This window comes from Sus scrofa, chromosome 14 (assembly GCF_000003025.6).
Source record: "Sus scrofa isolate TJ Tabasco breed Duroc chromosome 14, Sscrofa11.1, whole genome shotgun sequence".
In the NCBI taxonomy this organism is placed as follows: Eukaryota; Metazoa; Chordata; class Mammalia; order Artiodactyla; family Suidae; genus Sus; species Sus scrofa.
Genome location: NC_010456.5, coordinates 2,817,552 through 2,844,369, shown reverse-complemented (window position 1 = coordinate 2,844,369; position 26,818 = coordinate 2,817,552). Strand labels below are relative to the sequence as shown.

General features: G+C 41.4%; 1 protein-coding gene across 2 annotated transcripts in view; it reads left to right on the top strand.

The window, feature by feature from the left end:
• Positions 1-26,818, top strand: part of ROR2 (receptor tyrosine kinase like orphan receptor 2) — a 231,545-nt gene that overhangs the window by 191,015 nt on the left and 13,712 nt on the right. For both annotated transcript variants that reach the window (XR_002338914.1, XM_013990242.2), the window contains exons 3-4: positions 72-359; positions 1,209-1,239. Coding sequence is in view for 1 of the 2 variants with exons in the window: in XM_013990242.2 (XP_013845696.1) it covers positions 72-359; positions 1,209-1,239 (319 nt within the window). In the remaining variant the exon portion in view is untranslated. The remainder of the gene's footprint in view (positions 1-71; positions 360-1,208; positions 1,240-26,818) is intronic.

Genomic DNA, 26,818 nt, shown 5'->3' with positions numbered 1-26,818 from the left:
AGGAACCCCAGGCGGCCCTTTCTCCCAGCCGGCCCTGACGTTTGCTCTTTTCTGCCTGTTCTCCTTTGCAGGATACTTTCTGAATTTTCTGGAGCCAGTTAACAATATCACCATAGTCCAAGGCCAGACAGCGATTCTACACTGCAAAGTGGCCGGCAACCCTCCGCCCAGTGTGCGGTGGCTGAAGAATGATGCCCCGGTCGTGCAGGAGCCCCGGCGAGTCATCATCCGCAAGACTGAATACGGTTCTCGGCTGCGGATCCAGGACCTGGACACGACTGACACCGGCTATTACCAGTGTGTGGCCACCAACGGGGTGAAGACCATCACCGCCACCGGCGTCCTATTTGTGCGGCTCGGTGAGTGGGGACGGTCCCCGTCGTGGCGGGTATCTGATGGGAAGGTCCCCAGCCAGCTGGCGGGAGATGAATGTGAAGTTTAAAACTGAACACACACACCAGCCAGCAGAGAGGAAATCAGTAAAACCCTTCCCCGAGGCCGTTCCCATTGTGCACGAGGTCCCGGCTTAACCTGTTACCCATTTACTAGTAATAAAAGAAAACAGACGCAGATGCGGGGGTCTGTAAACCTGGAGTGCAGAAAATAATCCCAGACAGGCTGCGTGTCAGGAGGTCACCCCCTGTCGGGGAGGCTGGCCACGCACAGCACAGGCGCAGAGGATCCGGACAAGCACCCGCCCACCCCACGGAAACTCCGCCCACCCCACAGAAACTCCGCCCACCCCACAGAAACTCCGCCCAGCTGAGAGGATGGGCAGGGAGCAGAGAGTGATGATAGTTCTTCCTTCACTCTTGTGCTTGTCGCAGGTGGCACGACACAGTTAGATGGCAGGCAGGAATATGTCCTTTCATCCCAGTTCTGAGGAGGTCCCTGCAATGCCCCATTCTGTCATCTAAGCAGATCTTGTGAATCAAGGTTAGCTGAGAAGAGAGAAAAGATGGTAAAAACTCCAAAAATATCTCCAAACATTTCTGCTTCAACAGAGAGCAGCTCTTCCATCCTTGGTGGTTTTCAGCATCCCTGGCCTGTAATCTTGGGCAGGGGCAGAGCTGGGGGCCAAGGACAGCTCACCACAAATGAGCACACTGGCTGTGGTTGTGTTCACCGCTGGCAGGATTGGGAAAAAAAAAAAAAATTATTCCAAATCATGAAGTATTAATAACCTGTCTTTTTTTCCCCCCTTTTAGGTCCAACACACAGCCCAAATCATAACTTTCAGTAAGTATCTGCTTTCCTCAAACCATTTTCTCATTCTCTGAGGGCTTCCGTTATGTAAGAACCCAGGCTTTCAATCCCGCACACACATTTTAGCTGAATTTGCTCGAGGTTGGCTGGACTTCACACAGAGATGGCAATGTGCTTGCTTCTGGCTGAAAAACAGTTATATTTTCCATGTTTAGTGTTAGGGGAAAAAAAAACTGTGATGAAAATGAACATTGTTAGTTCCTTTCAGAGATCATGACTTTTCAGGGCAACTAGAGGCGGAATAACCGGACAGACTAGGTTGGCCGGTGCTAGGACCCTGGTGTCCCACTTGAAATGGGAGGGGCAGTTACCCTGAAAGCTCAGTACCACCCGTGTCATCGCCAGCTGCAGTCCGTAAATGTGTGCCATGGAGCCTCGGAGCGCCCTCCACTGTAGGTGGGGTTTCAGACCCACTTTAGAGATGAAGAGACTGAGTTTCAGAGCCTGAAACTCAGACGCGGCTCCCATTTCTTCACACAGCCATTCTGGCTCAGAACTCCAGCCTCTCGTTTCCAGGTGTAGTGTCTTTTCTCTTCTGGCTCTCACTCTTTTCAGTGCCCGTGGTTGAGGTGAGCAGTGGCTGTGGCTTCCTCACTTCGCATGCAGGCATATACCAGAGCCCTTCTTTCACTTCCTAGCATTCTGAGTAGTGGTACCGATGCTGCCTTGGTTAGCCAAGCAGTGCTTGCTTATCCAAGTCCTCCTGCTGCCTCATAAACACAGGCTACTGGGGTGAGGGGGGCGGGCAGGGGCCCCACTTAGCTTCCATCGTGTGCCACTTCCAGGAGGCAGGGGTTTTTTTGTTTGTTTTGTTTTTCCTCTTTTTAGGGCTGCCCCCGCAGCATATAGAGGTTCCCCCGCTAGGGTCAAATTGGAGCTATAGCGGCAGGCCTACTCTACAGCTCATAGCAAGTCCAGATCCTAAACCCGCTGAGCGAGGCCAGGGATCAAACCTGCGTCCTCATGGATGCTAGTCAGATTCTTTTCTGCTGAACCATGATGGGAACTCCTGTTCTGATGTTTTTCTTTTCTTTCTTTCGTTCTTTTTTATTACTCAATGAATTTATTACATTTATAGTTTTACAATGACCATCACAATCGAATTTTATAGGATTTCCATCCCACAATCCCAGCACATCCCTGCACTCCCCACACTGTCTCCTTTGGAAACTGTAAGTTTTTCAGAGTCTGTTGAGTCAGTATCTGATCTGCAAAGAAGTTCATTGTGTCCTTTTTTCAGATTGCACATGTCAGTGAAAGCCCTTGAAGTTGTTGTCTCATTGTATGGCTGACTTCACTTAGCATGATAATTTCTAGGTCCATCCATGTTGCTAAAAATGCTGGTATTTCGTTCCTTTTAATGGCTGAGTAATATTCCATTGTGTATATGTACCACAACTTCTGGATCCATTCTTCTGTTGATGGACATTTAGGTTGTTTCCATGTTTTGGCTATTCCAAATAGTGCTGCAATGAACACTGGAGTACATGTGTCTCTTTGAGCCGTGGTTTTCTCTGGATAGATGCCCAGGAGTGGGATTGCTGGATCAAATGGCAGTTCTATGTTTAGTTTTCTGAGGAATCTCCACACTGCTTTCCACAGTGGTTGCACCAATTGACAATCCCACCAACAGTGTAATAGGGTTCCTTCTTCTCCACACCCTCTCTAGCACTTATTGTTTGTAGACTTTTGGATGATGGCCATTCTGGCTGGTGTAAGGTGGTGCCTCAGAGTGGTTTTGATTTGCATCTCTCTAATAATGAGTGACGTTGAACATCTTTTCATGTGTTTCTTGGCCATCTGTATGTCTTCTTTGGAGAATTGTCTGTTTAGAACTTCTGCCCATTTTTTGATAGGCTTGTTTGTTTTTATGGTATGGAGCTGCAGAAGGTGTTTATAAATTTTGGAGATGAATCCCTTGTCAGTTGATTCACTTGCAAAGATTTTCTCCCATTCTGTGGGTTGTCTTTTCATTTTGTTTAGGGTTTCCTTTGCTGTGCAGAAACTTTTGAGTTTGATTAGGTCCCATTTGTTTATTTTTGTTTTTATTGTCAATACTCTTAAGAGGTGGATCTGAGAAGATGTTGCTGTCATTTATGTCAGAGAGTGTTTGGCCTATGTTTTCCTCTAAGAGTTATATAGTGTCTGGTCTTATATCTAGGTCATTCATCCATTTGGAGTTTATTTTTGTATATGGTGTTAAGGAGTGTTCTAATATCATTCTTTTGAATGTGGCTGTCCAATTTTTCCAGCACCACTTATTGAACAAGCTATCCTTTCTCCATTGTCTATTCTTGCCTCCTTTGTCATAGATGAGTTGGCTGTAGGTGCTTGGGTTGAATTCTGGGCTTCTATCCTGTACCACTGATCTATATTTCTGTCTTTGTGCCAGTACCGTATGGTTTTGATTATTGTTGCTTTGTAGTAGAGTCTGAAGTCAGGGAGCCTGATTCCTCCAGCTCCATTTTTCTTTTTCAGGATGTCTTTGGCTATTCTGGGTCTTTTGTGCTTCCAAAAAAACTTGAAAATATTTTGTTTGAATTCTGTGAAAAATGTCCTTGGTTATTTGATAGGGATTGCATTGAATCTGTAGATTGCCTTGGGTAGTATAGTCATTTTGATAATACTGACTCTTCCAATCCAAGAGCATGGTATGTCTTTCCATCTATTTGTGTCATCTTTGATTTCTTTCATCAGTGTCATATAGTTTTCAGAATACAGGTCTTTTGTCTCTTTAGGTAGGTTTACTCCTAGGTATTTTATTCTTTTGGATGTGATGGTAAACGGGATTGCTTCCCTAATTTCTCTTTCTGCTCTTTCATTGTTAGTGTATAGAAATGCCTTCGATTTCTGTGTATTAATTTTGTATCCTGTGACTTTGCCAAATTCATGGATGAGCTCTAACAGTTTTCTGGTAGAGTCTTCAGGATCCTCTGGGTATAGGATCATGTCATCTGCAAATAGTGATAGTTTTACTTCTTCCTTTCCAATTTGGATTCCTTTTATCTCTTTTACTTCTCTGATTGCCATGGCTAGGACTTCCAAAACTAAGTTGAATAGTAGTGGCGAGAGTGGACATCCTTGTCTTGTTCCTGATCTCAGCGGGAATTTTTTCAGCTTTTCACCATTGAGAATGATGTTAGCTGTGTGATTGTCATATACGGCCTTTATGATGTTGAGGTAGGTTCCTGCTATGCCCACTTTCTGAAGGGTTTTTATCAGAAATGGGTGTTGGATTTTGTCAAAGGCTTTTTCCACGTCTATTGAGAGGATCATACGGTTCTTATTCTTCAGTTTGTTAATGTGGTGTATCACACTGATGGAATTGTGGATATTGAAGAACCCTTGCATCCCTGGGATAAATCCCACTTGATCATGATGTACAATCCTTTTAATGTTTGTTGGATGCATTTTGGTAGTATTTTGTTGAGGATTTTTTGCATCAATGTTCGCCAGTGAAATTGCCCATTAGTTTTCTTTTTTTGTGGTATCTTTGTCTGGTTTTGGTGTCAGGGTGATGGTGGCCTCATTGAATGAGTTTGGGAGTATCCCTTCCTCTGCAATTTTTTGAAATAGTTTCAGAAGTATAGGTATTAGCTCTATCTGAATGTTTGATAGAATTTGCCTGTGAAGCCATCTGGTCTTGGACCTTTTTTTGTTGGAAGCTTTTTAATCACGGTTTCAATTTTTGTTCTTGTGATCAGTCCATTCATCTTTTCTATTTTGTCTTGGTTTAGTCTTGGAAGATTGTACCTTCCTAAGAATTTGTCCATTTCTTCTAGATTTTCCATTTTATTGCTGTATAGTTGCATATGGTAGTCTCTTATGATCCTTTGTATTTCTGTGATGTCTGCTGTTACTTATTTTTCATTTCTAATTTTATTGATTTGAGTCTTCTCTCTTTTTTGCTTGATAAGTCTGGCTAAGGGTTTATCAATTTTGTTGATCTTTTCCAAGAACCAGCTTTTCATTTCATTGATCTTTTCTACGGTTTTCTTTGTTTCTATTTCATTGATTTCTGCTCGGATCTTTATGATGTCTTCCCTTCTACTAACTTTAGGTCTTGTCTATTCTTCTCTCTTGAGCTGCTTTAGATGTAACGTTAGCTTGTTTATTTGAACTTTTTCTTGTTTCCTGAGGTGGGCTCGTGTATTGCTCTAAACTCTCCTCTTAGAACAGCTTTTGCTGCATCCCATAGGTTTTGGAGTGTCATATCTTTGTTGTCATTTGCTTCTGGGCATTTTTTAATTTCTTCTTTGATTCCTTCAGTGATCCATTGGTTGTTTAGTAGCGTGTTGTTGAGTCTCCACGTTTTTGTGTTTTTTGCAGGTTTTTTCTTGTTGATTTCCAGTCGTATAGCATTGTGTTTGGAAAAGATGCTTGATATGATTTCAATTTTCTTAAAGTTACCAAGGTTGGGTTTGTAGCCCAGGATGTGGTAAGTCTTAGAGAATGTTCCATGTGCACTTGAGAAGAATGTGTATTCTGTTGCTTTTGGATGGAATGTCCTATAAATATCTATTAAGTCCATCTGGTTTAATGCTTCATTCAGGGCTTGTGTTTCCTTATTGATTTTCTGTCTGGATGATCTGTCCATTGTTGTAAGTGGGGTGTTAAAGTCCCCCACTGTTATTGTGTTATTGTCGATTTCTCCTTTTAAGGTTGTTAGCAGTTGCCTCATATGTGGTGGTGAACCTATGTTGGGTACGTAGATATTTAAAATTGTTATATCTTCTTGGATTGATCTTTTGATCATTATGTAGTGACCTTCCTTGTCCCTTAAAATAGTCTTCATTTTAAAATCTATTTTGTCTGATATGAGTATTGCTACTCTTTTGATTCCTGTTTGCATGGAATATTTTCTTCCATCCTCTCACTTTCAATTTGTATGTGTCCCTAGAAGTGAAGTGGGTCTCTTGAAGACAGCATATATATGGGTGTTGTTTTTGTATCCATTCAGCCAGTCTTTGTCTTTTGGTTGGGGCATTTAGTTCATTAACATTTAAGGTAATTATTGATATGTATGTTCTTATTGCCATTTTATTAATTGCTTTGGATTTGTTTTTGTTGCTCTTTTTTCTTCCCTTCTTCTCTTGTTGTCTCCTCTTCTGGTTTGATGACTATTTTTAATGTCATATTTGAGTTGATTTTTCTTATTTGTTTGTGTATCAACTGTAGATTTTTGGTTTGCAGTTATTCTGAAGTTTTAATATAAGAGTCTATATGAGATTGTTTTAAGTTGTTGGTCTCTTAATTGCATCTCCAGTGTCCTAGATTTGTACCCTCCTCTTCTCATGATTTCTTATTTTGGTGGTATAATTGTGCATGGATGATTTTGTATCTTTACTGTATACATAACTTTACTGGTGAGCCTTGTCATTTGTGGAATTTTTGTTTCCTGTTGCTGTCTTTTCTTTTCTACCTAGAGAAGTTCCTTTAGTATTTGTTGTAAAGCTGGTTTAGTGTTGCTGAATTCTCTTAGCTTTTGCTTACCTGTGAAGCTTTTGATTTCTTCTTCAAATCTGAATGAGCACCTTGCTGGGTAAAGTAATCTTGGTTGGAGGTGTTTTCCTTTCATCACGTTAAGTATAGCATGCCACTCCCTTTTGGCCTGCAGAGTTTCAGCTGAAAAAACTGCCAGTAACCTTATCAGGGTTCCCTTGTATGTTATTTGTTTCTTTTCCCTAGTTGCTTTCAGTATTTTCTCTTTGTCTTTAATGTGGGTCAGTTTGATTAATATGTGTCTTGGTGTATTCCTCCTTGGGTTTATTTTATATGGTACTCGTTGCACTTCCTGGATTTGAGTGAGTGGTTCCTTTCCCATGTTAGGGAAGTTTTTGGCTATAATCTCTTGGAATATTTTTTTCTGTCCCCTTCTCTCTCTGTTCTCCTTCTGGCACACCTATAATATGGATGTTGGTGCATTTCACGTTGTCCCAGAGTTCTCTGAGACTCTCTTCATTTGTTTTCAATCTTTTTTCTCTTTTCTGTTCTGCATCTCTAATTTCCCCTAATCTGTCCTCCATCTTGCTTATTTGTTCTTCTGCCTTCCATATTCTGCTGTTAGCTGCTTTTAGTGAATTTTTTATTTCAGTTATTGTATTTTGCATCTCTTCTTGTTTAAGTTTTATATCTTGTATCTCTTTGCTCAGTGTTTCCTGTAAGTTATCCATCCTTGCCTCCAGTTTATTTCCAATGTCTTGCATCATCTTCAGCATCAACAGTCTAAAGTCTTTTTCCTAGAGGCTAAGAATCTCCTGATGACTTAGCTGATTTTCTGGGGTTTTCCCTTTCTCCCTCATCTGAGTTATAGTACTCTGTCTTTTCATTTTTATAGTTTTTTGGTGTGGTGACCTTCTTCCAGATAATAGAGTTGTCACCTCTCTTACTTCTGGTGTCTGCCCCCCTTGTGGCTGAAGTTGGTACAGGTGTAGGCTTGCTGATGGGAGGGGCTGATGCCTGCCCCCTGGTAGGTGAAGCTGATTCTTATCCCTCTGGTTTGTGGGGCTTAGTCTCTGGATGGGATTAGAGGCGGCTGTGTGCCTGGGGGGTCTTTAAGTAGCCTATTTACTGGGGGGCAGGGCTGTGATCCCACCTGGATTGTTGTTTTCCCTGGGGCTTCTCAGTGATGATAGGTGGGGCCAGACTTTCCCAAAATGGCCACCTCCAGAGGAAGGCATGCTATTGAATATTCCTGAGAGCTTTGCTTCCAATGTCCTTCCCTCACAACAAGCCATATTCACCCCTGTTTTCGCAGGAGGTCCTCCAAGAACTGCAGTCAGATTTGACCCAGATTCCTGTGGAGATTTTGCTTTGCCGTTGGACTCAGTGCACATGAAATTCTGTGTGCACCTTTTAAGAATGGGGTTTCCATTTCCCCCAGTCCCATGGAGCTCCTGCACACAAGCCCCACTGGCCTTTCATGCCAGATACTCCGGGGGCTCTTTCTCCCAATGCCAGATACCCACATGTGGGAATTTGATGTGGGGCTCAGAACTTTCACTCCTGTAGCTGCGTTTCTGTGAAAAAGTTATTTTCCACTCTGTGGGGCTTCCCACCCCGGAGGTATGGGGTTGCTTATATCATATCATCGCCCCTCCTACCTCTTGATGTGGCCTCCTCTTTGTCTTCTGAAGTAGGATATCTTTTTGAAGGTTTCTGGTCCATTTGGGTGAAGATTGCTTATCATTTAGTTGTAAATTTTGTTGTTTTTAGGAAAGAAGTTGAGCTCCAGTCCTTCTATTCCACCATCTTAATCCCATCTCTCCTGTTCTGATATTTTTCTTTCATGGACTAGTTTTACGTGTTTTCGAACTTTGTAGAAATGAAATCTTACAGCATTTGGCCACTTAAGCCTGGCTTCTTTCCCTTAGCATAATGCTCTTGAGAATCATCTCTGTTGTACTGCTGTGGCTGCTGCTTTTTCTTTCTGAGTAATGTTCCACTGTGTGACTCTCTCCATTGGTTTATCCCTTTTCCCTTTGATGGTCACCTGAGCAGATTTCATATTTTGACTATGAAGAATAAGCTGCTATGGATAGTCTCATAAAAGTTTTTTGTTTTCTTTTTTGTTTGTTTTTTTTTAAGGGCCGCACCCATGGCATATGGAGGTTCCCAGGCTAGAGACTGAATCAGAGCTATAGCTGCCGGCCTACACCACAGCCACAGCAACGTGGGATCCAAGCCACGTCTTCGACCTATACCATAGCTCATGGCAATGCTGGACCCTTAACCCACTGAGCCAGGCCAGGGATCAAACCTGCATCCTCATGAATGCTAGTCAGATTTGTTTACACCGAGCCACAATGGGAACTCGTCATACAAATTTTTGGTGAGCATATATTTTCATTTCTGGTAGTTAAATACCTAGGATTGAAATACCGGCTTACAGGGTATCTGGGTGCTGGCTTTTGTAAGAAATACCATACTTTTTCCTAAGGTGTTGTGCCACTTTTGTATTGTCACCTGCAGTTAGGAGAGTTTGGGTTGCTTCCTTATTTGCCAACATTTGACCTGGTTGGTCTTTCTAAGTTGAGCCCTTCTTGTGTGTTTGTAGTGGTTCAGATGATCCGAATGTCATTCTAACTTCTTGAAAAAGGTAATTTCTGTTCATCGTTTTAAATTTTCAAATGAATGCCTTTAGGACAAAGTTTCCTCTGAATACCATTTTGGCTACATCTTTTTTTCCCCTCGAGGCACAAAGTGTTTATTTTTTGTTATTTTCTGATTTTTGTTGCATTCTTATCAGTGAATTTGGGATGTATTTTGCATTTGGGAATTGGTTGAGATTTTCTTTGTGGTCAGTTAGATATGGTAAATTTTTGTGAATATTTTCTACTTGTTAAATAAAAAACAAGTGTGCTCTGATGGTCATACAATATCTCGGTTCACATATTCAATCATATATGTTAAGTGTGTCATTAAAAATGTCTGTATATTTCATTCACATTAATTACAGATACCTGAAAATATGTGGAAGTCATTCATAGCAGCCTGGATTTGTTAATTTCTATCAGTTTTCTATTTTTAAAGTTGTACATGTGTGGGTTCTTAAATACCTACAGGTTTGAGGCTGTATAGCTTTTTTGTTTGTTTTGGGCTTTTTTTTTTTGAAGTCTCTTTTAATTGTTTCCTTTTATTTGAATTTGCGTTTGCTTAGCCAATAGTGTTGCTCCACCTCCTTTTTATATGTGTTTGCTAGGAACCCCTTTCATATTCCTGTCCCACTTTTTCCCCAATGTTTTTATGTTGTATTTTAAGTAGCTCTCTTGTAAATTGCATACTTGTACAGTGCATTTTTTTGGAGGATGGTAAGAGCATTTTCCACTCTAAAAGTCCTTCACATGTGGGTTAAGTCCATTTTAACAAATGTGCAATAGTCCGTTCCTTGAGTCAGTCTCACTTTAATCAGCCATGGGCCTACTGAGTGAAGGTTAGTTGTTTTCATGGCTTCGGACCATCTTAGGTAAACATCTGTCCATGTCTTCTTGTCCCGGTGGGTGAGACCCCTCCAGCAATGGAAATCTGACACTGGATTACAGGTGTGCACCTCCCACCTCGACCAGGTGTGGCCAGCTTGCTCTCCAAAGTGATAAAAGACTTCGTAGTCCCACCAACAAAGCATATGTCCTATGGTTTCCAGCATGTGAAACATCAGAACTCAAACTTTTGCCAGTGTCTTGGGTGTCAGTAGTAATTTATAGTAATTTTATGTTAGATTTCACCAGTAAATAGGGAAGTTGAACATAATTGTGTTGCTTTAATAACTATTGGATTGTCAGTTTGTATACAGTCTGTCCTCCTTATTTGTGGATTCAATACTTGGAGATTTTCTTACTAAAGTTTCTTTATCACCTCCAAACCAATACTTAGGATACTTTTGTGGTCACTCCTGGATATGTGAAGAGCAGTGAAATATTTGAGTTGCCCAGTGCACATGGTCTCAGTTGAGGGCTGCCATCTTGTTTTAGCTCCCCTACTGTAAACGTATCGTTTCCTTGGTCTGTTTTGTTGGTGATTTTGCTGTTTAGAATGGCCTCAAGCATGCCTCTGAAACACTGTCTTATGTTCCTAAGCACCAGAAGGTTCTGATGTTCTTTATGGAGGAAATAAGTTAGATAAGCTTCATTCAGGCATGAGTTACAATGCTTGTTGGCTGTAAGCTCATTATTAATGAATCATCAACCTACATTAAATAAGATGTCTTTAAACAGAAACGCACATAAAACAAGCTTGTGTATTGATTGGTTGATGAAAGTATTTTGACCGCAAACTTGCAGAAAACTATCTCTGTATTTGCCCTAGGAGGAATGGCTCAGTGTTTGCCAATTCAGCGCTTATGGTGACTTGATAGAAAATAGCCATCACAAGTAACCAGAATCAACTGTATCTTGTTTCTTTTTCATTAAGATACTCATCTTTTTTCCAACTGATTTGCAAGAGTTTTAAAATATATTCCAGATATAATTTTTACATAGTTTTCACTCCACCTGGAATTGATTTTAATGCTGGTATAAGCTAGGGTTCTACTGTAATATTTTCCTGTCTCAGTGGTCTAGTGCCTTGGCACCATCTAATGAATAATCCCGTCTGTAATCATTACATTACTTCTGTTCTCTGTGAAATTTTTATCCATGTGGATCTGCTTCTAGGCTCTCTATTCTGTCCTGGATATTCTGTAGATTCTGTATCTGGAATAAATAAAAATACCACAGTATTTTAACAGCATAGCTTTATAATATATCTTGCTATATGCAGAGAAATATTCTCAAGTATTGGTATAGATTAAATTGTACCCCCCCCAATTCTGATACTTAAGCCTTAACACTCCCTCCCCATACATGTGACTATATTAGAGATAGAAACTTTTAGGAGGTAATAAAGTTTATTTTTATTTACTTATTTTGCTAGTTTGTATAATGATTTTTATTTTTTTCCATTATAGCTGGTGTACAGTGTTCTGTCAATTTTCTACTGTACAGCAAGGTGACCCAGTTACACATACATGTATACATTCTTTTGTCTCACATTATCATGCTCCATCATAAGTGAGTAGACATAGTTCCCAGTGCTAAACAGCAGGATCTCATTGCTAATCCATTCCAAAGGCAATAGTTTGCATCTATTAACCCCAAGCTCCCCATCCATCCCACTCCCTCCCCCTCCCCCTTGGCAACCACAAGTCTGTTTTCCAAGTCCATAATTTTCTTTTTTGTGGAAAGGTTCATTTGTTCCTTATATTAGATTACAGATATAAGTGATATCATATGGTTTTTGTCTTTCTCTTTCTGACTTACTTCACTCAGTATGAGAGTCTGTAGTTCCATCCATGTTGCTGCAAATGGCATTATTTTGTTCTTTTTAATGGCTGAGTAGTATTCCATTGTGTATATATACCACATCTTCCTAATCCATTCATCTGTTGATGGACATTTGGGTTGTTTCCATGTCTTGGCAATTGTGAATAGTGCTGTAATGACCATGCGGCTGCATGTGTCTTTTTCAAGGAAAGTTTTGTCCGGATATATGCCCAAGAGTGGGATTACTAGGTCATATGGTAGTTCTATGTATAGTTTCCTAAGGTACCCAGGAGGTAATTAAGTTTAAATAAGGTCATAAGGGTGGGGCCCCAATCTGATAGGACTAATGTCCCTGTAAGAAGAGGAAGAGCATCAAAGATCTCTGTCTCTCCTCTCTGCCGCAAGGGCACACAGTGAGGAGGTGGCTGTCTGAAAACTGGAAACTAAATGGGCTGACACTTTGCTATTGAACTTCTCAGCTTCTGGAAACTGAGAAATCAAGGTCTGTTTTTTAACCCACCACCCCCATCGGTGTTATTTGTTACAGCAGCCTGAGCTCGCCAATAACGTCTTACTGTACCATTTTTGTAAATTATCTTAACTATTTTCTTTTATTCTTCATCTCTTCATGAATTGTACCTCTTCGTGTTTTACTGGAATTGCATAAAAGTTCCAATTTTTGCAGTTACTTCTTCAGATACAAAGGTGATTGTGTGGTTTTTCTCCTTTCAACGTATTCATATTATGTCGTATCATAGAGTTCCTGTTATTGAGTAACTTTACAGTTCTAGACTAAAATCCATTTGGTCTGGGTGAGATAGTCTTTTAACTTGCTGCTGAGTTGATCTGCTAACTTTAGGTGGCAGATGACCTTTTCGAGGACACGTCGTAATCAAAAGCACCAGCCCGTTCCTGGCTGTCTTTGTGTGGCCGTGACTTTTTCTCCCCATTGACTGATTCCGTTACAATAGAGTAACCTCCTTTATGATATCTCTGGAAGTTAACCAAAACAAGGACAGAAAGAGGTAACATCAGTGGGCTTAAAACAGAATTATCTAAGAGTTCCCACTGTGGCTCAGGGGTTAAGAACCTAACTAGTATACATGAGGATGTGGGTTTGATCCCTAGCCTCGCTCAGTGGGTTAAGAATCTGGTGTTGTCACAAGCTTCAGGGCAGGTCACGGATGCAGCTCAGATACTGCATTGCTGTGGCTGTGATGCAGGCTGGCAACTGCAGCTCTGATTCAAGCCCTTGCCCAGGAACTTCCATAGGCTGAGAGCGTGGCCCTAAAAAGACATTTAAAAAAAAAAAACAAACCCACAGAATTTCCCACAAGTGCTCCATTTTTGTCTCTGGACAATCACCAGATTGTCAAATGCTGTGACTCTTACTTGGGCCATTTCCTCAGAAAATGCTCAGCAGTGAAGGCCCTTTCATTGCTAGACTCGTGGTATATCCTGTACCTGCACGTGTTGAGTGGTCGCAGTGAATAATAACATAGCCCTGGTTGATCCCTGCGTACAGCCTGTCAGTGCTGGGATACGCTGCCCTTGGTTTTGAGCCAAGAACTGGAACAGTGGTGATGACTCACCCCCTCCCGGCTCATCACTCTTGTCCCCCTGGCCACCGCCCCACCCATCCTCACACGTGGACCCCAGGGTTGGTGGATACCAGTTGGTATGTGTTGAAGGAGCTGCGGGAGGGATGGAAATCCTCAGAGGCTAAGGGATTTATTACTGTTAAAACATTGTTTTTCCTTCCATCCAAAGGGTGGGGCGAGGAGGGTGTAGAGAGAGAGAACAAAAGCTTTCTCTGCAGAGGCAGGTTGAAAGACAGGGCGATTATAGCGGCACTCAGGTAGCAGTTTGGGTAATGCGAGGGGATTAGTGGGAAGCTACATGTCTCACATTTCATGTATAGGTTTCATTTCTCTCTGCTCTTTTAAAAAGTGGTTTATTTTCATGATGATAGACACATATGCACACTGGCAGGGTAGCCTAGTGGCACAGCGGCAGGGTGGGTTGCTGGGGCAGTGCGATGCTAGGGCAGTGGGGTGGTGGTGCAGTGAGGTGATGGGGCAGTGGGTGGTGGGTCAGTGGGGTGGGGGAGGGGGCAAAGCGGGGTGGGGGTGGGGCAGTGGGTTCAGAGGTGCTCCCTGAAGCCTGCGTGTCAGGGCTTCCATGCTTCCTCTGTTATCCTGGCACGTGCGTACATGCATAATGTGCTTCGGCAAAGTCTGCTGAAAGGAAAATGTGTTGTTTTTTTGACAATTAAAAGTGATGTTAATTATTGCCCGCTGGGAAATCACCTTTCCCGAGGCCAGGTCCTGAGCTTCTTGCTTCACAAACTGCAGACCATTCCAAGGCTCCTGCCATTCTCCACCCATACGCTCATGAGCCTGGCATCTCCACTTCCAAGTCTGACTTATCGGCCCATCTCCAGACCCCCTAATTCAGCCCCATGATGGGCATCTCTGGGCACATGATTCACGGCCTCCTCACAGTTTGCATGTCTGAACGGAATCTAGCCATCTTGGACCTCAACCTCCTTCCATTGCTATTTGGGGGCAATGGTCATAAGTCTAGTTCAAACTTTATCCTAATTACAGGAAAACAGCACTATTAAAAAAAAAAAAAAAAAAAAAAGACCCCTGGAACTGCCAACTCACTGGCCCTGCCAACTCCAGGGGGTTTTTTTTTTTAGTGCCAACTCACTAGCCAGTAATTAAAAATGACTTCAGAAGAAACCAAGCTGCCTCACGAACAAGTTGGTAAAAATACACTCAGACAAAAGGCCAACATTTAGCGTTTGATGTTTAATTCATTAAACCATCAACCTAATCAAACTGAGTTGGAAGGAGGCAAGAAGCCAACCTAATTTTTTCTCCTTGACTTTTTGTTGTGATAAGCTCTTTTTTTCTGGAAAACATAGCTCCTCTTAAATCCCATAGTGCAGAAGTTGAATAAAAGAAATTTGATTCATTTTAAGATTATGTGATACAGGCAATAAGTGACTAAACACAATCATAGATAAAGTAATTAGAGAATATACATATACTTGCCTTAATTCAGATGACATAGTTACACAAGCAAAAATGTTTATGCCATTGCAATAATGATAATATTAGCATGTGATGTGTCATAATACATTTAATGCTCCCATTACACATTTAAGTCTTTCTGTTTTCATGTGCACCCGTATTTTAGCTATTATGCTCTATTATGCCTGGATGAGAGCTTTTTACACGCCAACCTCCAAATTTATCCAGAGTCACCAGTCTTCTAAGATTGATGTGGGAGGGACCAGCCCCCTGAACATGGTAGGAGAGAATAATGTTTATTAATGAACTGCTAATGTTGGAGCCACTGTTTCTCTGCCTCTGGCCATCTCATATGATCCTAGCCTTAGAGATGGCCATTGCAAAAGCCAGTGTTTCTAAACATTATGAAGACTTGGGTTTTTATGACATGAACGTTGGTGTTGTCAGTTGGACCAAGTGCCCATTTTTGCTGCATCTCGTATGAAATCAGTGTAATTCGATGCTAGAAGTATTTCATCTCGGAAGTAAAGAGGAATAAAATATAATGTCTAATTTCCAAGGAAATCATTCATTCATTTATTCATTTATTTAACAAATTTATGCTGAGGGCCAACTATGTATCAGGCCCTGTTCAAGGTATTGGGGGTCCAACAATGAATGAAACGGAAACTAAATACTGTCTTGTGCTGCTTACATTCTCCTGAGTGACACTCATGTCTGGATCCTTTCACAAAATATATCTGAAAAATACTTTCTGTGGTTTATTCCTTTTTATTAATGATAAGTACTGTATTGTATGAAGATACTACAATGTGTTCATTACCTGTTGATGGACTCTTGGGCTTCCAATTTGGAAGAATTATAAATAAATTGCTGTGAAATTTAAATTTGGGGGGAAATGTTTTCATTTTTCTAGAATAAATCCTAGGTGAGAGATTGCTTGATAAGACGGTGTACACACACACACACACACACACACACACACAAAATAGGCTTATATATATTTAAGAGTTTGGGAAATTGCCACACTCTTCCCCCAAATGGTCTTTCCATTCTACACAGCCACCAGCAATATAAGAGAGGGCCAGATGCTCCATATCCTTATAGCAACATTTGATGTCAGTCATTGAGTTGCAGCTATTCTAGGGTCTTGGGTTGTAATGATTCATGGTGGACGGATTACATTTCCCCACTAAAAATGGAACCATCTTCTAAGGACACACTTTTGTGTCCTAGGCTTTTTGTCTAGATTTTATTGCATTGTCTGTCTTCCTGTTGGGTTATAGGGGTTCTTTATTCTGTATACCATTCCTTTGTTAGATATATAAAATGTTTTCTCCTAGCCTGTGGTTTACCCTTTTTGTTTTCTTCGTGCTGTCTTTTGATGAGCAGCAAATTATAATTTTGTTAAGTCTGATTTATCGTTTTTTTCTCTTATGCACCATGTCTAAGAAATCTTTTCTTTTGCCTACCTCAATACTAGAAAGATACTCTCCTGTCTCCCTCTATACGCAATTTGAATTTTAGCTTTTATGTCTAGGTCGCTGGTCCATCTCAAAAGCAGTTTTTGTGTACAGTGTGAATTAATGGGTTTAAGTTCATTTTCCTCAAGCAAATATCCAATTGTTCCAGCATCATTTTTGGAAAGATTATCCTGTCCATCCTGAATGTCATAGTGCCTGTATCGAAAGTCACTTACTTGACTACACATGAAGGTATAATTTGAATGATCCGTTATGTTCTATTGATCTTTCCTTACCCCACCCTCCCCCCAATACCACGTTATCTTGATATTGTAACATTATAGAACGTCTTAAAATCAAGGAGTGTAAATCGTCCATCATTCTTCTTCTCTTCCATAATTGTTTTGGCTACTCTAGTACTTTTGCCTTTCCATATAAATTCTAGAATCAGTTTGTCAATTTCTACCAAAGTGCCTCCTGGGATGTTTTTTACTTTTGATTTTGCAATAACTTCAGACTTAAAGAAAAGTTGCAAGAATAGGAATAAGTAATCCCACATGTCTCTACCCAGGTTTACCAACTTTTGTCATTTTGCCATATTGGACTAACCTATTTGTAACTATTATTTTTTCTGAACCATTTGAGAGTAGGTTGCATTCATTACACCCCTTTGCCGTTTAACACTTTAGTTAAACGCTCAGATCAACAGTATTTCCTTCCAGAACAACAGCATCAAGTTCAGGTTATATATCTTTGAATTGCCAGTTCCTTTCATTGTCCCAGAAATGCTCTGTAGACTCACTACCCATTGGTACAAGGTCCCCACCACATTGCTTTAGTCCTCTTTACTCTGCAACAGTTCCTCAACCTTTCATGACACTTTGGCGGATTTTTGATTTCTGATGCAGAAGGATTGTTGGGTAGAATATCTCTAAATTTGGGTTTGGCTGATATTTACTCATGATTCTGGTTATGCGTTTTTGACTGAGTGATGTTTCCTTCTCAGAATATCCCATCTGGAGGTACGAGGTGTCAGTTTTGCCCCCCCCCGCCCCGTTTGTCTTTTTAGGGCTGCATCTGTAGCGTATGGAGGTTCCCAGGGTAGGGGCTGAGTCAGAGCTGCAGCTGCCGCCCACACCACAGCCACAGCAATATGGGATCTGACCCACATCTGCAAACTACACCACAGCTTACGGCAACACCAGATCCTTGACCCACTGATCAAGGCCAGGGATCAAACCTGCATCCTCATGTATGCTAGTCAGGTTCATTATTGCTGAGCCACAACGGGACCTACAGCCCTTTATTGTTGCTATTAATCTTTCTCACTCGGTTAAGATTCATTTTCTCAATATATTGTTATTTTTCCCTTTGTAATAAAAGGTAATGTGTGGGGAAATCCTGCTAGTATTTTGATGGGGTGATATTGCACTTTGGGAGAATGGGCTTTTTAAAACTATTAAGTGTTCAAGTCTATGAACATGGTATATATTTCTATTTATTTAGATTTTTTTTTTCCCTTTCTCTCTACAGTGTTTTGAAGTTTTAAGTGTGGAGGTCTTGTACATATTTTATTAAGTTTATTTCTAAGTATATTAATCCTTTTAAGTGTATAACTCAGAGGTATTAAGCACAGGCTCGTTGCTGTGCAACCATCATCACATCCCTCTCCAGAACTCTTTCATCTTCCCAAACTGAAACTCTGTATCCATTTCAATAATAACTTCCCATTTCCACCCCCACCCCACCCAAGCCCTTGGCAACCACCATTCTACTTTCTATGAATTTGACTACTCCTTCATGCATTTTTAATGCTACTGTAAATGATGTCTTTTAAAAATTGTATTTGCTGGAGTTCCCGTCGTAACTCAGTGGTTAACGAATCCAACTAGGAACCATAAGGTTGCGTGTTTGATCCCTGGCCTCACTCAGGGGGTTAAGGATCTGGCATTGCCATGAGCTGTGGTGTAGGTCACAGACGTGGCTTGGATCCCGTGTTGCTGTGGCTCTGGTGAAGGCCGGTGGCTACAGCTCCAATTAGACCTCTAGCCTGGGAACCTCCATATGCCGCAGGAGCAGCCCTAGAAGAGGCAAAAAAGACAAAAAAAAAAAATTGTATTTGCTAATTGTTATTCAAATATAGAAATACAATAGGTTATCTGGTGGCCTTACTAAATACATATTAACTTTTAGTTTTAAAATATATTAATTAGGGTTTCTATGTAAATTATGATATCATCTGTGAGTAAAGGTAGCTTTATTTTCTCCCTTTTTAATCTACTATGTATGTATACTGTTATGTATGCATGTATGTAGCTAGCCAGCTAGCTATCTGTCTGTCTGTCTGTCCATCTCCTTATTGTAATGCTTAGGACTTCCATGGCAATGTTGACTAGAAATGGGAAGAGCAGTCATTTTTATCTTGTTTCCATTTCTATGGGGGAGCGTTTTTTATTTCACCATTAAGAAATTCATTGTAGCAGAGTTCCCATTGTGGCTCAGTGGTAATGAACCCGACTAGTATCCATGAGGATGTGGGTTCAATCCCTGGCCTTGCTCTGTGGGTTAAGGATCCAGCGTTGCCACCAGCTGCAGTGAAGTTCACAGACACAGCTCGGCTCTGGCATTGCTGTGGCTGTGGTGTAGGCTGATAGCTACAGCTGCAATTTGACCCTATCCTGGGAACTTCTGTATGCCACAGGTGCAGCCCTAAAAAGACAAAAAAATTTTTTTTAATTTTAAAAATTCATTGTAGGTTTCTCATGGATGCCCTTTATATTAGATTGAGAAAGTTATTTGTTGAAAGTTTGGATAATAAAGGAGTGTTGACTTTTGTCAACTGCTTTTTAATATCAACTGAGATTAATGCATGGTTTCTCTCTTTGGCTCTGTATTTTCAGTGATCGGTTTTTAAATGTTGAAGTAACTTTGTACTCCTGGATTAATCCAGTTGGTGCATTTCCCATTTCTATGTTGTCTTTTTATTTTATTGGGTCCAGTTTGCTCTTGTTTTGTGGAGCAAATTGCCCCTTTCATCAGGGGTGGAGGGCATATTGGCCTGTAATGTCCTTGGAACATACCTGTCAGGTATTAGTATCAAGGTTATGCTTGCCTAGTAAAATGAACTAGAGAGCATCTCTTACATCTTTAATTTTTGAAAGAGCTGGTATAAAGTTGTTGATGTTTCTTACTTAAATAGTGACAGAGTTCATCAGTTTCTATTATTGGGGGCTAGAGTTTTAATCTTGAGAAGGTTTTTGATTAGAACTTCAAGTTCTCTAAGAGCCTTAGGACTGTTCTGAGATTTTATTCCTATTTGTACTGATTTTGGTGTATTGTATTTTTCAAGGAATGTGCCACTTTTTTCTAAGTTGTTGGATCTGTATATCTATGTTCATTTATTTGTTCATAATATTTTTTATTACCTTTAGCATCTGCAGAGTCTTTGGTGAATCCGCTTGTGCACCCCTGATGTTGGTAACATGTGTTTTCTCTTAATCAGTTTTTCTAGGTGTTTGCAGTATTGTTAATTTTTTGAAGAATCAGTTTTTGGCTGTATTGATTTTTCTGTTATTTGTTTTCTCTTTTATTGATTTCTGCTCTCATCATTAGTATTTTCTTCGAATTACTTCAGGTTTAACTTGACACTTTGTCTAACTTCTTAAGGTGTAAAATCTCATCTAACTTAAGCATTTTTAAGGCTGAAGTTCTCCCTCAATTATGCTTTTAACTTCATTCCACAACTTGGGGTATCTTATTTTCATTTTTCGTATTTCATGATTCCATTTAAAATACCATTTACTTTTCCTGCATTTTCTTTTAAGAGCCTCAAGATTATTTAGAAGTGTGTTATTTAATCTCTAAATAGTTGGAGAGTTCCTAAATGACTTTTTTTTCTTTTTTTAGGGCCACACCCTCAGCATATGAAAGTTTGCAATCTAGGGGTAAAATTGGAGCTGTAGCTGCCAGCCTACACTACAGCCACAGCAACTTGGGATCAGAGCCGAGTCTGTGACCTACACTACAGCTCATGGCAACGCCAGATCCCCAACCCACTGAGCGAAGCCAGGGATCAAACCTGCATCCTCATGGATTCTAGTCGGATTTGTTTCCATTGCACCAGAATGGGAACTCCTGAAATACCTTTTGTTACTGATTTCTAATTTAATTCTGTGTAATAAGAAATTTATGATCTCAGGGGTTTTTTTTGTTTTTGTTTTTTGTCTTTTTAGGGCCACACCCTTGGCATATGGAGGTTCCAGGCTAGGGGTCGAATCAGAGCTGCAGCTGCCAGCCTACGCCAGAGCCACAGCAACACGGGATCTGAGCCGCATCTGCAACCTACACCACAGCTCACGGCAACGCTGGATCCTTAACCCACTGAGCAAGGCCAGGGATCGAACCCGCCACCTCATGGTTCCTAGTCGGATTCGTTTCTGCTGCGCCACAAGGGGAATTCTCTGATTTCAGTTTTTAAAAATGTATTGTGAGTTATTTTCTAGAAAGCATATGACCTGTCCAGGTGAATGTGACATGTACACTGACACATGTATGCTGTCGTGTTGAATGTATCGTTCCTCAGATACCCATTGGGTCAAGGGGGTGGTTAGTGTTTCTATTGTTGCTTTTTCCCTAATTTTTTTTTGTCTTGTTTCATGAATTGCTGAGGGATAGGTATTAAAATTTCCAACTATAGTTGTGGATTTTTCTCTTTCATCCTCTGGTTTTGTCAGTTCTTGTTCCTATGGTTTGAAACTCTCTCAGTAGCTGCATTTGCGTCATGTCTTTTTGGTTAAGAGACCCTTTTATGTGGAAAATATTTTTACTGAGTATGGAATTCCAGGTTTGCAGTTCATTTTCTCTGCTAGTGCATTGAAGCAGTCATTCCCTTGTCTCCTGTTTTGCATTGTTTCTGATGGGAATGCAGCCATTATTTCTGATGTTCCTCCTTTTCTATTTATCCTCGGTTTTTAGCAAGTTGACTATGACATCAGCAGATGTGGTTTCCTTTGTATTTATTCTGTTCATTTCTTACTGACCTTCCTTTATTGGTGTGTTGGTGTATTTTAATGAAATTTGGGGAAAATTTGGCCATCATTTCTCCAATCCTCTTCTCCAATTCCTTGCACCTCTCTTCTCCTCCTGGGGTTGGACTATATGTAAGTTAGACTTCCTGTGCATTCCTTTAACTCATTAAGGCTCTGTTTAATTTTTTTAATATTTTTTTCTCTCTTTGTTTCAGTTTGGAAATTTTCTATTGACCTGTCACATTTACATTTTTTCCCAGTTTTCTCCAATCAGTTGTTAATTTCATTCCATGAATGTTTTATTGGAAATTCTGTGTTTTAATTCTTCCACTTAATTATTTTACCATTTCCATCTCTCCTGAAATTACCCTTATCTTCATTATATTTTTTTTCTAAGCATCATATACTATACTTATAGTTCCTTAAATCCCTGGTCTTCTGATATCTGTGTTTGTTTCTCTTAACCATGAGTTATATTTTCCCATTTCTTCACAGGAAAGAAACAGGAAATGCCTGGTAATTTTTTATTGTGCACCAGGCATTGTGTTTTATACTCTAGATTTTGTTACCTTCCTCTGAAGAGTGTTTTGTTACAGCAGCTTCTTAGATCACTGGCCAGGCAATTGAAGCTTTTGGAGTTGAGTATCAGTTCTGGTTAAAGATGTTGCTTCTTCTGCTTCATTCAAGCAGGAAGCCTGTTTATTACAGGCAGACCCTCTCACAATAAGAACAATGATTATGAAATGGTTTAACCATTGTAACAAAAAAACTGTTTTGAGGGGACGTTACCATTTTACATAATACGAACTTCATGTTTTGATTTTGATTACTTTTCAACCTCAAAGGAGCCCACGTTTCTTAAAGGTTTTTCATTATTTCTAACAAGGAATTTTTCTAAGATTTTCCTCAAACTCATTGAGGAAACAGCCCCACCACCTGTTCAGCCAGTTGTGAAGAAACCAGTTCTATCACAGTATGATGGCTCCTTCTGTTTCCTCTCAATCTCCTACTCCTTTCCCATTAGTTTTTTACTCAATATTCTAGTTATTTCTCTCTCTCTCCCCTCTTTGACCATGATCTTACCGGTGTATGCATTTTTTCATCTCTGTTATTAGTGCCCCGCAGTGTTAGGAATGGAGGAGATTTCCAAAACTGAATTTCTACCACATTGATGTTCTGAGATTTGGGGAACATGCTTGTTTCATTTTGTGGTTTAAAGGATGAGATTTTATAGACGGTGGCTTCTGTTTCAGCACTTCGGTCTCTGAGTGACCGGCTTTCGAGACCTTCTCCGGCTCCAACACTCTTCAGAGGTCCCAAGCTATGCCAGGTGAAAATAAGACATAATTACTTTGAAACGGAAAAGTCATTCCCATTTGGTTTCTCAGAATTCAGAAACCCAAAGGATGTCATTGTCCGGTCTCTTCTGTTTGTGTTTTTGGACACCGTCTAAAATTTAGCTTGGGGAGTTCCCGTCGTGGCGCAGTGGTTAACGAATCCGACTAGGAACCATGAGGTTGCAGGTTCGGTCCCTGCCCTTGCTCAGTGGGTTAACGATCCGGCGTTGCCGTGAGCTGGGGTGTAGGTTGCAGACACGGCTCGCATCCCGCGTTGCTGTGGCTCTGGCGTAGGCTGGAGGCTACGGCTCTGATTCGACCCCTACCCTGGGAACCTCCATATGCCGAGAGAGCGGCTCAAGAAATAGCAAAAAGACAAAAAAATAAAAAATAAAAAAATAAAAATAAAATTCAGCTTGGAAGCCCACTGAGATGAGTAAGCTGTGAATGAGGTGTGATGGTCCCAAGCCCCTTTTCAGCCTGTCTTCCCTACACCCTTGCTGCTCCCCAATCCCGTGGGCACCTGACCCATGGCCGGGGAGAAGCGCACTTCGAGGGACCAGACTTTCTATTCCATGACTCTTAAGGCAGAGAAAAGAAATTGCTTGCTGCTGTGGGGTCCCCCAAGGGACAAACGGAATCGAATCTTATATCCTAGGTGTATCTGACGTTAATAAGCGCACACACACTTTACTGTTCTTCCTGGCACAGCAGGCAAGCCCTCTGAGCCCAGCCTGCAAACGGGGCAGAGTTGACATGCACTTATGTTTGTGTATTTGGCAAGTGTAGGCACTGGTTTTAGTTTACTCAGCAGTTAACTCCAGCTCACAAAGAGTGAGGGAGGGGTGGGGTGGGTGTGTATTGTTAGCATATGTGCTTGCCTATTCAAACAATATTTAAGGAATCCTTGACCCAAAGAAATAATGGCTGGGTGAGCTTGCAAGAAAGGGCATTCGGCTCTTGTTGACACCGAAATCTCTTGTTTTAGATTATTTATGGCTCCAGGTTCTTTTTTTTGAAAAAAAAAAAAAAAAAGAGATTTTCTTCTGAGGCTGAGAGGACGAGGACGGCAGAGGAGAGAGAGAGGCTAGAGGCAGCTGAATAGCCTGCATCTTGCCAGCCCCTTTGTCTCTGCTGTGAAAAGCATCCAGATTTTACATTTGTGAGAAAGCAAAGATAGGAAGTCTTAAGTCCATTTGGTGAAGCTGGACGCAACCCAGATTTCATTTGGGGATGGGCTAAATCCGTGTAGGATGGATACAGTGTGAGGCTGATGGCAGGTTGCAGATTTGCTAGAAAACAAGCAACTTAATTACAGGCCTGAGGCACTTGCTGAAGCTTGTCCTGGGAGCCTCAGCCCCTCTCCTTTGCTCCTCAGCAGACGGCAGCCCTAATATATGCGCTATGGCCCAATTTTAACTATCTCTTTGGAGCATCCTCAGCACCATTTTAAAAAGCATCTAGATGCTTAGAATGACTGATCTCATCAGCTGAAGGCAGGATCAACAAGTTTTACTGAAAATAATTTATTTATTTATTTATTTATTTTGTCTCTTTGCCATTTCTTGGGCCGCCCCTGCAGCATATGGAGGTTCCCAGGCTAGGGGTCTAATCGGAGCTGCAGCTGCCACCCTACGCCGGAGCCACAGCAATGTGGGATCCAAGCCGTGTCTGCAACCTACACCACAGCTCACGGCAATGTTGGATCCTTAACCCACTGAGCAAGGCCAGGGATTGAACCCGCAACCTCATGGTTCCTAGTCAGATTCATTAACCACTGCGCCACGACGGGAACTCCCTACTGAAAATAATTTAGCATAGACTCCAAGGGGATGTGTGCAGGCTGTTCCCTGCAGGCTGGGAAGGTCAGACCTCGGGACCCTGGGGCGGGGTGGGGGGGCTGTGACAAATGTCCCTCTGTGTCCTCCGTATTTATACACGTGGTCTTCTGTGCAAGAGCAAGGTCGAGGTCACACCTCTGTTGTGTGATAAGCACATCTCACTGTACACACTCTTTGAGGGCCAGCCTGACTTTTCCAAATCCCTTCCATGGCCGTGTCTCCCTTTCAGAGAATTCTCTTCTGCAGCTTATGGAACACAGTCTGGGTGATCATCACTTTCAAAAAAAGCCTTGCTTGCAAAGAGAGGAAGTTAATAGAGGTTTCTGATGTAGGTTAAGGCTGAGATGAAACATGTAACTTGTTAATATTCTGTGTGTACTTGAACATATGCATGAGCACTTACCCACCCTTGTGTACACTTAACCATTTATAATCCATCTTTTGTACTCAATCACTCCTTTCCTGGCTCCATCTCTGCGCTGCAACCCCCTCTCGCCAGCCACCTTAAAAATGCTAGTTTTTTTGTTTTTTGTCTTGTTTTTTTTGTCTTTTTGCCATTTCTTGAGCCGCTTCTGTGGCATATGGAGGTTCCCAGGCTATGGGTCGAATCGGAGCTGTAGCTGCTGGCCTACACCACAGCTCACAGCAACACCAGATCCTTAACCTACTGAGCAAGGCCGGGGATCGAACCCGCAACCTTATGATTCATAGTAGGATTTGTTAACCACTGAGCCACGACGGGAACTCCACTAGATTTTTTAAGTTAATAGACTTTATATGGTAGCAATTTGAGATTCACAGGAAAGTTGAACAGAAAGTACAGTGAGCTCATGTACCCACAACCCACGTCCGCACTACAGTTTTCCCATCAATAACATCTTGCATCAGGGTGGTTATTTGTTACAGTTCACGAGCCAGTATTGCTACATTATTATCAGCCAAGTCTATAGTATACATTAGGGTTCCCTCTTGGTGTTACCCATTCTCTGGATTTGCACAAATGTATAATGACATGTATCCGCCACTATAGTATCATACAGAGTAGTTTCACTGCCCTAAGACTTATTCACTGATATATATATTTTTTCTTTATAGGGGCGCACCTGCAGCATATGGAAGTTCCCTGGCTGGGGGTGGAATCAGAGCTGCAGCTGTCAGCCTATGCCACAGCCACCGCAACACCAGATCTGCGTCACATAGGCAACCTACACCGAGAATTGTGGCAATTCCAGACTCTTTTTTTTTTTTTTTTTTTGTCTTTTTAGGGCCACACCCTTGGTACATGGAGGTGCCGAGGCTAGGGGTCCAACTGGAGCTACAGCTGCTGGCCTACACCACAGCCGCAGCAACACGAGATCAAGCCGCTTCTGCAACCTACACCACAGCTCATGGCAATGCCAGATTCTTTTTTTTTTTTTTTTTTTTTTTTTTTTTGCCTTTTTGCCTTTTCTAAGGCCACTTCTGCAGCATGTGGAGGTTCCCAGGCTAGGGGTCTAATCGGAGCTGTAGCCACCAGCCTACGCCACAGCCACAGCAACGTGGGATCCGAGCTGCGTCTGCAACCCACACCACAGCTCACGGCAACGTCACTGAGCAAGGCCAGGGATCGAACCCGCAACCTCATGGTTCCTAGTCGGATTCATTAACCACTGCGCCACGATGGGAGCTCTTCAATGCCAGATTCTTAACCCACTGAGTGGGGCCAGGGGTCGAACCCACATCCTCATCTGAGCCAAAACCCTTGATTTTTTCATTGTCTTCATAATTTTGCCTTTTCCAGAATGTCACAGAGTTGGAGGCAAACATTGTGTAGGCTTTTCAGATTGACTTCTTTCTATTAGTAATTTGCATTTAGGTTTCCTCCATGTCTTTTCATGGCTTGAGAATGCATCTCTTTTTAGTGCTAAATAATATTCTATTGTCTGGGTGTCCCACCGTTTACCCATTCACCTGTGGATGTTTTGGTTGCTATGGAGTTGTGGCAGTTCTGAATTCAGCTGCTGTCAACATCCGTGTGTGGGTGTTCATGCGAACGGAAGTTTTC